Source organism: Lissotriton helveticus, chromosome 5_1 (assembly GCF_964261635.1).
Source record: "Lissotriton helveticus chromosome 5_1, aLisHel1.1, whole genome shotgun sequence".
Taxonomy (NCBI): Eukaryota; Metazoa; Chordata; class Amphibia; order Caudata; family Salamandridae; genus Lissotriton; species Lissotriton helveticus.
The window spans coordinates 1,392,698,443-1,392,713,640 of NC_136065.1; the positions used below are offsets into that span (position 1 = coordinate 1,392,698,443).

At 46.7% G+C, this 15,198-nt stretch overlaps 1 protein-coding gene across 12 annotated transcripts in view; it reads right to left on the reverse strand.

Annotated features, from left to right (window-relative positions):
- Positions 1–15,198, reverse strand: part of SYCP1 (synaptonemal complex protein 1) — a 6,803,167-nt gene that overhangs the window by 791,831 nt on the left and 5,996,138 nt on the right. For all 12 annotated transcript variants that reach the window (XM_078644363.1, XM_078644366.1, XM_078644361.1 and 9 more), the window contains one exon: positions 9,134–9,208. In XM_078644363.1, the coding sequence (XP_078500489.1) occupies positions 9,134–9,208 (75 nt within the window). The remainder of the gene's footprint in view (positions 1–9,133; positions 9,209–15,198) is intronic.

Sequence of the window (15,198 nt, forward strand, 5' to 3'; positions counted from 1 at the left end):
GACTGAAACTGCTGGTGCCCTTAGTAACTTAACCGCTGAGCTCCAGTCGGATCGACTTATGACCCTTCAGAACCGGGTCGCTTTGGATGTTATACTTGCAGACCGAGGTGGAGTATGCAAATTGATCCAGTCTAGTTGTTGCATTTTCATCCCAGATAACGCTCCAACCGTGTACAGGGCCATCTCCAAACTACATAAGATTTCCGAATCTATTCATGTGGATAAAGGAGATTGGTCGTTAATGGGATGGTTCTGGGAACTGAAATCTGCCTGGGGATGGAAAATTCTGTTGGTCATTGGGATGGTCTTAGCCATTCTTTTCCTGTTCTGTCTGTGCATACAGTGTGCTCCTGCAATATGTGGCCTCTGTGTTACATCATGTGTAAGGAAGCCTGTGTCAAAAGATGAACTAAGTACTAGAATGATGTTACAGCAACATCTCAATGACTTTAGGAATATAGACCTGGACTCAGACTAACATGAGGATAGATTAATTGCCTATGTAAGGGCAAAAGGAGGGATTGTGGTTCTGAAAATCTGGATTCCTGTAATTATTCTGGACTCGAGAATTAAAACTTCGTCGAAACATGACGAATTTGGTATCAAAAGACCGAGACTGACGAGTACATCATGTACATATATTTTCAGCATATTCGAGTGACGATTTCACCTCGAAATCGTCATTTACATTCTGAACCCTTGGCTTCCATTTATGTGTTGCCCTTTACATAGGCCTTAATCCAGTTGAATTCAATCCCACAAGGACACATACTCCTTAATCGACTTTTCCATGACCTGTGCAAGTTGGAACCATTGCCCCAGGCCGAACTTGTTAAGTCAGTTCCCCTCCCAGTGGCCGAGCAAGATAGCATCTAGGCTCAACAAACCATAAAACCATTTCAGCGCGCACACCTGCCATATCTCGCTCACATCTATCTCCACTCTTTTGCTTCACTTACTTTATGGTGGGGAGGTGCCCGTTTTTATTAGGGGTCCAGTGATATCTGATGAAATGTTGGGCCTTGCCAAATGATTTGTTGTAGGCAGCACGAAGTGAAATATGGACATGTCATCATGACTCTGCTTTTTCTTTGTATTAGAAATATGTTAACGATTTACTTTACAACCAAGAATGTTTTGCCTGAAGCCTAAAATTGTGTATAAGAAGAGAAGCCTGACTTTGTAAGAGCGAGCAGTCTCCTGAGAATATACTTCCATATGTTGTACTTCTAGGACACTTGTTACCTTGGTTGCAGCCAATAAACTAATCTTTGACTTCACCTAGAAGACTCTGAGTTTCGGTGGTCTGGATCAAGAAGAACCCGAGGTCTCTGGGTGTGTATTCCCTGACACCGCTGGGTTACCGGTTCTGTGCCGGTTCTTAAAAACCCAGTACCTCAGGAAGTCACGAATCTCTTCTGGTGTCGCATTCAGCCCAATGACCGGCGGGTGTGGAGCTGGCTGCGATGCCTGCGGCTCCGGGGGAGCAGCGTGGGCGGTGTCGCCCGGACCTCCGGCTCCATCGCGTGAGCATCGTGGGGGAGTCAGAAGAGCGGTGTCGCTTCTTCGACTTCTTGTACTTCTTACCTGAGGACTTGGAGCCCGACGAGTGGTATGGACTCGACGAGTGGTGATGACTCGGGCCCCGCGACCGGTCCCTCGACCTCCTCCTGGACCGGGATCTCGAACGGCGCGGGGCCGACTGCCGGAACTCGAGGCGCTTACGGGACCGCTCCTGCCTAGCCTTCGACGTCAAGGCCCGGCAGTCAGGGCACGACTTGTCATCGTGGTCGGGCCCCAAACAATGTTGGCACCGGCAATGGGGGTCGGTAACCAATATCAGTCGGCTGCAGTCGGCACAGGGTTTGAACCCTGGCAACCCTACCGGCACCGATTGAGTCGAACGACACCGATGGAGTCCTAACAAGGCCTATTGTAACAACTGTAAGAAGTTGGGACATTTAAATGTAGATAAGAACTGCCTCAACAACAAAGCCCCTAAGGCACCCATTCCAGCTACTCCAGGGACAGTAAATCTACAGATGGGATTAGAGGAGTGTCCAGAGAAAATCTGGGTATACACTCAAGCTAGTCTTGTCTCCTTGGGGACATGGAGTTTGCCAGTGTAGCTGGGTGGCCACCCAACTGTAAAAATTATTTACAATACCCCTCCATTAATTTAACTAAAGTAGAAGCACTGAGGGATATAGGTGCCAGCATCACTATGGTGAAGGAAATGCTGGTTTCCCCAGAGCAATACCTGATTGGGAAATCTTACCCAGTCACCAATGCTGACAGCATTACTGCCCAACGCCCTATGGCTATGGTGACATTGAATTGGGGGGAGGTTACTGGCCTGAAACTAGTAGTGGTCTCTCCACAACTGCAAGCTGACTGTCTGCTTGGAAATGATCTGGAAACCTCAGCCTGGGCTGAGGTTGAGCAAGTAACCCATGCAGCCATGCCGGGTATCCCTACACTGGTGTGTGTGCAAACCAGAGCACAGAGCAATAAGCAGGGTCAACAAGTAGATCTGAAAGAAACAGGTTAGTATTAGATTACTTACCTTAGAATATCCCCAGCCGTCAGTCTGGATCTGTAAACTTTGGCGTAGCAGTACTCGTGCGCGTCGCTAGGCGTCTTCTGCGGCTCCGCGTCAGTCATCGGCGTCGTTGGCGCCTGGATGACTTGTCGGAGTACTTAGACTCCGCCCTCGCGCACTGACGTCAGTTCTTCTTTTTTTCCGCACCAGTAAGCGCCGATCCGGAAAAAGTGGTACCCTTAGTCATTTTTTGACTAAACTTTTTTTGACCTTTGGAGTTCTTGGTCACTCCGTGAGACAACACAAATATTTTCTAGTGTCTCTCATTAGCTATTTACTTTTAGAACTCAGGCAGCAGCAATTCATGCATGAATTGCTGCTGCCTGAGTTTCCTGAAGCTCCCGTCTTTCTCGAAGATCGTCCAACTAAATTACGTAGATCGACCCCTGGATGCGTTCTAAAAGTAAAAAGCTAATGATAGACACTAGAAAATATTTGTGTCGTCTCACGGAGTGACTAGGAACTCCAGTGCACACTTTTAATAAGACCGTCTCCAGAACGTTCACTGAAGAAAATATGGAATAAATATTTATACATCGGTGCAGCGAGATCCGATTGTGTTCGTATAAGCAAACCTGTATGACACTTTCGAATACGGTTGCTATTTCCCTCTTCAGGGGTCAACTTTTGTATATCTGTATTGTCCTGAAGATGGTCTCTGAATTGAAAAGATAGAGACCGAAACGTTGACCTACGCTTTTTCCTCTATTTGATTTGTGTATTTTATTCCTAAAGAGGAAAAGTGTTACAAAATGTTACAGTGAAGGTGTTAATTAATTATATATGGTTTTCCTTCTTGTTACATTGTATATATACATTTCTAGTACCCTTTTCAAACTCATAAAGTGAATACTTTTTTTACATACACCGGTTTCTGTGCTATTTTGCTTCAGTCAATTCATATTTATTGTAAATTTGTGAACTGTTATGCTATTGTTTAGCTGGGGTCAGAATAATACAGGCCTAAGATTCATTTCCTGTTAAAATTTGAGAATTTAATTTTACTCAAACAAAATCCTTTGAAGGCAACCCTTACCTTATCACTCTCACATAGACTTTTGTACTTACTACCATTCTTATGTGAATTTAGAGTTTTTCTGTTTGTATCTTTTACGTAACTCATATACTCTGAGGTCCTTACATCATGTAACTAGTCCTTTTGTAAAGTGCTCTGACACCTTGGGGTAAAGATTGTGCTATATAAAAACGCATTAAATAAATAAAATGCTACTCATGGCTATTTCTTTCCCCTTGCCGGTAGTGTAGTGTGCAGCCTGGAAACATTTAGCCCCATTTACACTAGAAGAAAAGAGGTCGCAGCGTAAAGGCAAGACATTTTGAACACCACCCATTGAGCCTCAAATTATTCCGCCTCCTATGCTAAGCTTTTCTATTAAAGGACAACTTTGCATAAAAAGAGCATTCAGGGACTATGAATTAAGGACGGTACAGCTAGTATGGTCACAGTCAATTGATTGTTTTGACTTCTTTTTATAGTGAAATTGTTTTATGAAAGTTCACTAAAATACTAACATACACAGCACAGATATGCAAAGGGTAGCAGTAGCACAAGTTTTTCTAACACAAAGAATCTGGTACAAATGAGCAGCAGCCAAAACGCAGTGCTCGCTCAATTTGCATATGCCTAGCAGGCACACAAGAATACAAAACAGGTACAACATGTGCACCAGTGCACTGTCTTCACACGTGCAGCAGCAGTACAACTTTCCGTCACATACCCACAGCAGTTACTTCATATTTGCAACCTTGCCAGCTTCCGTTGAGCATTCTTGAGTTTTGATATTGGATGACCTTAAATCGTTTAAAAAAAAATTGAGAAAGCTGAATGAAAATTAGGGTGAAACGCAATCATGGAATAAAGAAGCAAAGAATCCTACGACTGCGTGCTGCGGGTCTGACTGCCCAGTGCAGTTTGGAACAATAAACAATACGCTGATGAGCTGCAATGTCATTTTTGTGCAGAGACTTGATAGCCCCATATCTTGTGGGGATGGAATCGTTGACTCTACTATGTGTGGGGACTGTGCACATCCCTGTAAAAGGGGTAGGAATTGTGGTCTGGTGTTTTTTAATGACTAAATGGGTTTTTACCCTCCAAGGGGTGTTCTTGAGAAACAGCTGGAGTTGAACGACTATGGAGTGTCTTATCTCCATTGTAGACTCTAAAGTGGTCCTCTCAGTTTTGAGGCCTATCTAATCCTGAGGCCCTTTTAACTCCAGTCACAAGCAACTTGGACTTAATCAGGTCACAATCGACATGGAGACACTCAACAGTGAGATAGTTTTAACGTGGAGGCCTGTTCATAGTCAATGTTGAGGATTGTTTAAAGCTGAATCTCTTCCCGCAATGCAGTCTTCTCAACATAAACAAAAGGAGTCTTTGGAAAACTTTCTCTGTAAGATATCTGGGATTATCAGAGTGGGATCCATCCATGCTTGGAGCATATGCCCTGGGCCCTATTGCTTTGTGGCCTTGCTCAGTAGCGTCTAGAAGGACTAGGAACATTTCCTTAGCAGGCTCAGCAAGGGGCTGTAAAAGATTTCACTCAATAGTTCAAACTGAAAGTTGACATTGTTTCAACAAATAGGACGTTTACTGTGTGACAGTGAAGAAAAACAAACAGAAAACTATCCTTCCATAAAGTCGGATTATTTTTCACTGACTTTTACACACCAGAAAATGCAAATCTGTAAACCTGTCCAAAATGCCCATCAAGATTGCATTAACTGCTGAGGACAAAACTCTCAGCAAAGTAAAGTAACGTCCACAGTGTAAAGTGAAAACGAATAGAAAGTGGCTGAATTTGAAAGGATGCAGCCTCAACACAGAAAAAAATTAAGCAAGTCTGGATGTCAGTTTAACACATTTAGAGATGCTCTAGAAACTGTTTTTCTTAAGTTATCTTTCGTTTGCTAAGGCTTTCTGTCTCCTGTTGTTTCCTGTTGTTAAAGTAGAAGGTACGTTTCAGAGATATTAGAGTTCCAAAGCAACAACGGCGGACCTCCTATGCCGCACCTCGTGCCAATTCCTAAATGTACAGTCACTGTGCAAACTACCCCTACTCCAGCCGTTGAGTGGCGTCACTGTGCTCCAAATTAGAGAATCATATAACAAAAAGGGGGTGCACAGCTTCAAGAAGTCTACTGGACCAATGAAAATAGAAATATAACTTCTTTATTCACAAACTACTTCTCATGAAAAGCATTTGGTTTTTAGACAATCCAGCCAACGCGTTTCATTCCCATATCGGGAACTTCTTCAGGGCAAACAAAGTGTCCCACATAAGAGCACACCTATAGAACATATATCAACAGCAGTAAGTCGCTCCCTGATATTGGTTTCCTTACTGAGACAGGGTTGAAGGCTTCCTCCACTCCAGCCATCGCTATGGCCTTACACAACGGATACCGCATCCCTAAACTAGACAGACCACGCAAAACAGGAGGTGGAGTAGCCATCCTATACAGAGACCCAATAAAAGCCACTATATTAGACCAATTTAGCAGTGACAAACTGGAAATCCTAATTTTTAGAATTGATCTCCACTCACAGTTAAGCTGGAAAGGAGCACTTGTATACCGCCCCCCCAGACCTCTTTCAGACTTTACCAGTCTCCTCTTAAATTTGATTGCCCCTCATGTGATATCATCGAACAGATTCCTCCTACTGGGGGACTTCAATGTCCACAGCGAGAACCCCAAGGACCCTGAGGTCTCCTCCTTTCTGACCGAGCTGGCAATTACTAGAACTTACTAAAATAAATGAAGCACCCACGCACATCGCAGGCCACACCCTGGACCTGGTAATCTCCAACTCAACACATATACTATACAAAGCCACCAGTCCCCTTACATGGTCAGATCACTCTATCATCAAATTCAGTCTACGGGGTCCTACTGAGCACACCGTTAAGAAAACACCTTTTATACGCGACTACAGACAATGGCACAAACTAACACCCACACTGTTCGGCGACGCCTTCATCCCTCCTCAATTTACCCCCACAGACACAGTAGAGGAACGCTTAATGGTCTTTCAAGACGCGGTAAAATCTACCATAGACATTCTCATTCCATCAAAGAGATCATCTGCGACTCCGAAACGCCCCCAGACCCCATGGGACTCTACAACACTCCGGAAGAGAAAAGCCAATGCAAAAAGATAGAGCGCAATGGCGCCGAACACAGGCACTTTTAGATAAAGAAAGGTATAAAAGAGCCTTAAACTCTTACCACAAAAACATAAATATCGCCCGGAAAAATCACATAGCCAGTCAACTGGAACAAACTGACAACACCCCCAAAGTCCTCTTCCAAGTACTCAACACCCTTATCAATCCGAAAGCCTGTAACCCAGTAGATGCATCAAACCAGTCTCTCTGCGATAATATTGCAGGTTTCCTTTTACAAAAGATTGACAATATCTACAATAAGATAACTTCCTCCTCTGCAATTTTAGGCCACATTACAATCTCTGATCCTACCCCTACCCCACCCAGCCCTTATACTTTAAAAAATTCCCTCTGCTCACCATCCAAGAAACAAAATCCCTGTTATCCACTTCCAAATCTGGATCTCCTAAAGACCTTATTCCAGCAAAAATAGCTAAAACTCTCGCAGCCAAGCTGGCCGCTCCATTGTGCTCCATTTTAAATAGCTCCATCATAGAAGGTAAGCTCCCAAGGGAATGGAAAGCCTCCCAGATCATGCCCATTAGGAAAAACACCAAACTGCCCCCTGACGTGATCACCAACTATAGACCCATCTCACTCCTCCCTCTCCACAGTAAATTGTTGGAAAAGCACATTAAGACTCACCTCTCCATATTCGTTGAATTCACCAACTGCTTAGATCAATCACAGTCAGGATTCCGTCCTAGGTACAGTACAGAATCAACCTTGATAAATGTCATAGATGACATCAGAATGCACGCGGACGCTGGCCGAGCAGTAATTCTCATACTGCTCGACCTGTCCTCAGCATTCGACACAATCTCACACAAGATCCTACTGGAAAGGTTACGTACCATAGGCATTCAGGAAACAACCCTTAAATGGCTGATGGACTTCCTCGAGGGAAGAACCCAGACGGTAAACCTTGGTCCATTTAAATCTAAGACCACAATAGTATCCAAGGGTGTACCTCAGGGTTCCTGACTCAGCCCCTTGTTGTTCAACATTTATGTCGCCCCTCTATCAGCACTTCTAAGGAAAATAGGGTTTACCCCCATTTCCTACACGGACGACACGCAACTTCTCCTCACTTTTGACAAAAACACCCCTAACATCGGTAATATCTTTTCAGAAGGCATGAAAACAATAACATCTTGGATGAGTAGCAACTTCCTCCAGTTGAACGCTGACAAAACAAAAATAATGCTATTTAAAAACGCCACCACCAGCTGGTCACACAACTGGTGGCCAGAGGAACTAGGTCCTACCCCTATTCCAAAGACTGTGGTCAAGAGTCTTGGAGTACTAATAGATAACAAACTAAACCTGGATGAGCACATAACCGCAACCAAACGGGCCTGCTTCCATGCACTCAGCCTGCTCCGGAAAGTCTTCCACTTTCTCCCTTCTTCCAGACGCAAAACACTGGTACATGCCCTGGTACTCAGTCGCCTATATTTCAGCAATGCCTTTCTGATCTCTGCCAATGAAACCTCGTTAAATAGTCTACAAGTGGTACAGAACACAGCAGCGCGCCTTGTAACCAGTGCCCCTCCTCGTACCCCCTTACCCCTCTTCTCCACAAGCTGCACTGGCTTCCCATTTGTGAGAGAATACAATTGAAAATATGCTGTCTGGTGTTCAAAGGCCTTAATCAGATGGGCCCTACATATCTGTCGGATAAACTGGTCAGGCATCCCCTCCACGTTCCCTTCGCTCTGAAGGGAAAGTACTTCTCACCATACCGCATATAAAACAAACCAGACAAGGAGGCAAAGCATTCTCCTACCCGGCCCCTCATATCTGGAACCAACTTCCCTTAGATATCCGACAACACACTACTTACTTGACCTTCAGAAAAAAACTCAAGACATCACTTTTCTAGCTCCTGGTCCTCACCTCTTCATGTCCTCAGCACGGAGATACCCCATCCGGGGTGATTCAGAAGCTCTATAAATTATATAAATAAATAAATAAATAAGTAGAGTATGAAGATGTTGAGATCGGTGACCCTTTCCAATGACCAGTATGCTCCTGTATGGACCTGAATGGAGCAGGAGCAACCTCCTCCAGATATCTATGAAGAGAAGGTAGAACTGAGAACCCCTATTTTGTTATTCAGGCTATTTAAAGAAAAAAAGCAGATAGATATAGTTATTTAACAATTTTTTGGAATTGCATTTTTAAAAGGCATGCTGGTTGCCCACATATAGGCAGAGATAATATATTCTAGTGTTTACACATATTAATATAGCTCCCACAATAAAGAACAGAGATCGTGTTGCAAAAGAAAAAACTTCAAATGTGAATATAGACATTCTCATTAAAAATTACCAACCTTTTCCAGTATTTCTTTCTCAAGTTCCTTTTTGAGAGATGAAACCTCATTTTTCAAGTAAGAGAGTTCAATTTCCTACAAATAAGTGATTTGTGACACAAAATAAATATATACTGTGAATCAATATGCAAAAAATGCTGTACAGTAATCTGTGTATATAAACAGAAAAACAAATTTTGCCATTTTTATTAAGGACGTAAAAAATGATTCCTGGCTCGTGAAAGTGGTCTGAGTTGATTTAAACGTGCCTACTAATTGTCATTAGACCAGGAATGGAAAATGCCCATAGCCAGGAGTAAATGTTTTCGGGGCATGGACACCATCAAAAGTAAGCTATAAAAGAGAGGTTTTAAATGTGGAATTTCACCTGATATATGTAGGTAGAAATAGTACAACACAAAAAGGTATTGAATATGGGTGGGCGATAAATTTTGCTCCACTGGCAGAGTTTGCAGAGCTGTGCCCACTCCACTTTACGCTTGTAATGTGGAGTTCTGGCAAAACTTCGTAAATTGCAGCACAGCAGAGTTTATATTTCACCAGCGGATTTTTCAGTGCAGGAGGTCGTGACAATTCATGGTGAGAAAGCTGCAGCCCAAGCAGATAATTTTCTCAAGCAGCAGAAAAGAAGCAGTTCCCTCTGGCATGGTGCATTGTACAGCTCGCCCAACAAGCTCCCGGTACTAAAATTCAGCACTAAGTGCTAATTCTACCCGCTCGTAGAACTCCACGGAATCTCACGGAGTTTTCATGCAACTCCGCAGAATTCAGCGAGTTACTCCCACCCCTAGTATTGGAGCACACAATGAATTGTTGATATATTCTGCTCAAAGGAATAAATGGGGCAATTTTGAACAAGGGTAACTTTAAGATGATTACTCGTTCAGTAAATTTATAATATGAAGTAGAGGTTCTGAAGCTTAGAAGCCAGCTAACTTGCAGTTTATGGAGTTTAAAAAAAAAAAAACGAAACAGATCATTATTCTTGTCCCGGATGGGCTAAGTTATTCCTTGGGCAAAGTTTGGAAAATTTCAGCCACCTTGACAAAGGGTGAGGTTTCTCTGACTTGTCTTTCTAATACTATTTCTAAATAAACATTTCCAATGTCCAAACTGTGTTTATTTCATTTAATTAACATCATAAACATTTTACAGATCAATGCAATGATAATATTTCAATACAGTTAAAAAGATAAAATAAAAAGAGGAATCTGTCCTACAAGTTTCTACAGTTGCTGTTGGTGTTGGCAAGGCGACGCGTGGCTATTACTTGGATGGGGCAGAGGGCCCCCGAGGTATCCCTGTGGCTAAGGGATGTTAGAGAGTGGTCCTTGGCTGAGGAAACGCACATGCAGCGCACGCGCCGGGATGAAAGGCTCCAGGAAGATTTACTAGCTTGGAGGATGATGTGTGCTGAGGGGTTGCCTGATGATGACTTGGATGCCACTAGTGCTTAATTGTTCACCCCTGAGGGGTCTGGGTCCGATGAGGATGTGGCGGGAGGCGAGGTGGGGGGACCTGTTTCGGAGTAGTGCCCTGCTGGACGCGCACTAATGTTCCCTATTGTGTAACCCTGTGATCTGTCTTGATTCCCAAAGGATTGCTTATAACGGTGATGTCTGCACCCTATCGAGCCATGAGAAGGTAACCTGACTTTTACACGTACTCTATTAAGATGCCACATTTGGGGGGATTCGTTCTGTTGTTATATGTTAGACTGTGTTTCTATTGCACAACTTCTTTGTACAATCGGATGGGAGACAGCTCCCTGAAAGACGTGGAGGGGGAATGATTGGAAAACTGCGGATACTAGAGATACGTGCGTACTTTATGCAAACGATTATGTTTATCCTTGTGGCACTTCCCAACTCTACGCCGCCCGGCCTCCGGGATGTGGGCCTAGTGGCTGTGTACTATCCTGGATGTTAACTTTGGTTAATTTCACCTCTCATTGCCTGATTATGTCTTTATATGTTTTCCGCAATAAACATATTTTTCACAACAAAAAAAAAGATAAAATAAAAGCAATATCGGCATTTAACCTATAAGAGCAAACGTTTGATATAAAGGCCAACAAGGAATCTAAAATAATGGAGAGTCCTTCTGCTGCTTGATGACCATTAAAGGCATGCACCTCCTGTGCCTTATGTTATCACTTCTGTATTTCTGAAACGGAGTTCAAAAGTGTAAGTGCAAACAGCGCTATAAAGTGCAAATCTGTAACTTGTAGTGATCTGGTACTACTGGCTCAGTTTTTTATTTGACTAAAATCTAACAGACTTAATCTAACAGACTTAAGACAAACTTAAGACAAAATCCTAACTTAAGTCTGTCTTCAGTCTGTCTTAAATTTGTCTTAAGTTTGTCTTAAGTCTGTCTTAAGTCTGTCTTCAGTTTGTCTTAAGTCAAACTTAAGACAAAATCCTAACTTTACTACTACTAAATGCCTTTTGTGAATACCAAAAGTAGTAAGTTTAGGATTTTGTCTTAAGTTAGTTCTGGGAATTGGGCCCCTAGTCTCAAAGTATTCTGCAATTTCTCTTTCTCCAATCTCTGAGGGCCTAGTGTTCTCCTCGGTGTAGAGTTTTTAAAATAAAATTCACAGAAAGCCTGCTGTATCTTATCCTGGTCATTGGAAATCTCTCCTGTGATAGTTTGGATTGAGGATGTTACATTAGCAGTTGCCTGTTGTTTAGCAGAGATGGCTAGTTGATGACCAATAAGTTCATTGCACTCATATACCTTCTCCTGGGTCGTGGCCCACTTTGGGGACACTCTCTCCAAGAAATATGGTCCCAATCTCAGCTCTAGCAGCAACTACTGCCATCTGTGCGGTTTCGATTTCTACCCCTAGCTGGATGGGATGTGTTAGTTTCTCTTCTGCTTTTGTCATTTTGTTTTGCAGACAAGAAACCTACGATTTCTCTTTTGTTCCTCCTAATGGAGAATTGCAGCGTCTCACCCCTAATGCCTGCCTTTAAGGTGTCCCAAACAACCATAGTCGGGGCTGACCCAATATCTTGAATCAGGGCATGGCCAAGATGGCGGACTTGACAGACGTGTCTCAGTGAGGCTCCCTGCTCCAGGCTCCTTCCCCCCGGCAAAACTCAACTTAAGTGTCCCCAAAGGAAAGGTTTTTTGGCCCCTGCATGCGAGGGAGTGGGAGCTACTCCGGGAGCGCATCCAGAGGCGCTGCTAACCAGATCTCCGGCCGAGGTGCTCCACGAGCAGGGAGCCGCATTGCAAGCAGGTTCGGAGGCAGTGGTGCGGCAGATTCCGGGGGTGTGAGGTAGGCCTCCGGAGTCTGACTGGCTCCCCCTCGGACTACTAGCGCATCGAGTCTGTGGAGGAGAGCGGGCTGCATCGAGTCTGTAGGGGAGAGCATGCTGTTAACCCCACCGACACCTGACACAAGGGGCGAGAGGGAGCCGCCCGCTACTATCCCTGGCACTGCGAAACTCGAGGCCGGGCTGTGAGGCCTGCCCGCGGGCGAACAGCAGCCGCCCTGACGGGCCCCTGACTAGGGCCGCCTCTACTGGACCACCCCTCCGAGAAGTCCTGAGGTGAGCAGAGGGCACATGACGAGACCTGGATCGGTCACTTCAGCACGAAGAGAGGGCATTGACTCCACAACAGATCACCAAGAGGGGCCAGGGAAGTCGCATGCAGCCATAGCCCAGTGAAGCATAACTCGAGGCTGGGAGGGCAGGGCCTGGTCCCGTAAGGTTGGCACACAACCCCCTGGGGCTCCTTTCGACACTGCAGGACTGGTATTGCAGGAGGACGCTCGATTGGAGGCCGGCCCAGGACTAGATCCAAGCGGGCTGCCCCATGGCCATGGAGTTGCCCGACCAGGCCCTTCATCCTACAAAATGGCGCCGGGGCGAGCGAGCGGGTCGACAGCTCAGCCTAGTGAAGACACTCCGTAGCACCGGTGGGGGCCCCACTGACTCCCCCCCGTCCAGTCAAACTCAAAGCCTTTGCGGTGGGAAGCCCGACGGCGCAGGCCAAGACCAAGGACCCGGTCCCCTGACGGCAACGCAACATGGGAGGCGAGGGCTGAGGGCCACGGCCCGGCGTGGGGAGGACCGCCGAGCCAGAACCGCACAACCTACTCCACCGCTGCCACAACTGTACCATCCACTGCCCCACAGCACCCATTCCAGTTAAAAGGGGAGCAACAAGAGGCACAGCACCACACGTGCATGCACCACCCGGGGCATGGCCGCCCAGAGCGGGCGCCCGTAGGGAAGGCAGGCGCCGCGCAGGCAGTGGTGTGCTCGAAGCCTGGCCCCAGGAGCATAGAATAGGCACGCCACTGAGGGCCTGTTGTGCAGAAGCCTGACCAGCCTTCACAGACTCACTGCTGGCACGGGCGAGACTAACGCTAAATCACGCAGCCCAAGCCCAGTGGGGAGCGTGGCGGTGCCATGAAGCCGCGAGTCCAGCCTCTGACCGACTTCCCGGGTGCTGATCTTTCACCAGAGGGGGCCCTTTGAGACACTCTGCCCCCCAATAGAGCCACATCATAAACAGCCAGCAGCTGGAGCAGCGAGGAAGGGACCTGGCCTACACCCCCACACTTCAGGCCATCGGTGCTTCCCTCCGCACCAGCGGGGCACACAGGGAAGGTGACATCAACCGAAGCTCCCGCCGGGCACCAGGGGACCGTGCATGTGCTTAAGTGGAGGGCCACAGACCACAGACGGGAGCTCTTCGCAGTAACTGGGGCGCCCGTTGCCGGCCATCGGGGTACGGGCCTATCTGGATAGATGGTCAATCATGGCATCAACGCGCAAAAGGGGAGCGTACCCTCACAGACATGGTTCTCAAGGGGCCCAATAAAGAAGACAAGGGCCCTCCTTCCCCCTCTCAGACCAAACACCCGACGGACATCACAGAGGGAGAAGTGCCTATCACCAAGGCCTTCCTAGAGTCGCTCACTCCGAGAGGACTTCCACACACTCAAACAGGAGGTGGCAGGCGAGGTTCGAGAGATCCGCCACGAAGTGGACAGCCTGGGAGAGAGTGTGGCCCTCATTGAGGACAATGACCACACCAGGAGTGAGGAAATCGACCGCCTCCAGTAAGAGCTTATATGCCTCAAAGAGCAACAGGTGGACCTCCAAGCACACGCCGAAGATCTGGAAAATAGGTTGCGACAAAATAACATACGAGTCCATGGGGTTCCGCCGTCCACAGAGGGGGCCGATGTTGCGAACTACCTACAGGGACTCTTCAGGGATATCCTTGGAGCGGGGCCAGAGCAGAACATTCGGATTGACAGGGCGCACAGAGTGGGCCCACCGTGGCGGGCCTCTGCCCCCCCCCGATATTCTCGCTTTCCTTCCAGATTATCCTCTCAAGGAGCAGATCCTCAAAACACCCGACAGAAACAACCTTTGCAGTACCAGGGCCATTCGGTACCACTCTTCCAGGACCTCTCCTCCATAACGCTCCAGAAACGAAAAGCGTTTCAGCCAGTCACATCCTTCTTACGAGACAAGGGAGTGACATACTCCTGGGGCCACACCTTTAGACTGATTTTTAAGTGGACCGGAACGCTACACCAAATGCGGTCCCTTCGGGAAACCGGTGACCTTTTGGGCCTTGCTCATGCTGACGCAGAGGATTCGTCACCCCAGTCCCAACAACCTCGAAATGGCGGGTGGCAGAAGTGCGCAGATGACGTACCTTAACAGAGGCTAATCTGAAACCAGACCACGCAATCCTATCACAGGAACGAGTTGTGGCTGTGGAGGCAGTATCCAGGGACACCTCACCCGTAGCCAACTAGCTTGCGACGGGGGACACAAACGCTGCCTCTCATTGCTGGCTGGGGGAGGGGGTGGGGGCTGAATGACACTGAGGCTACACGCTCCCACAAAAACCCTCCCCACATGCCTGTGCCATGGATAGACAGGCATTGGACTCCAATTGTTCTTTGGGGATGTCTAGTTGGGGTTAGGGTGGGGGTGGTCATTTTGTTTGGGGGTGGGAGATGGGCTGTGGGGGTGGGGTGGAGGGTTCGGGGGTGAAAGGGAGGGGGATGGGCAGGGCACCGG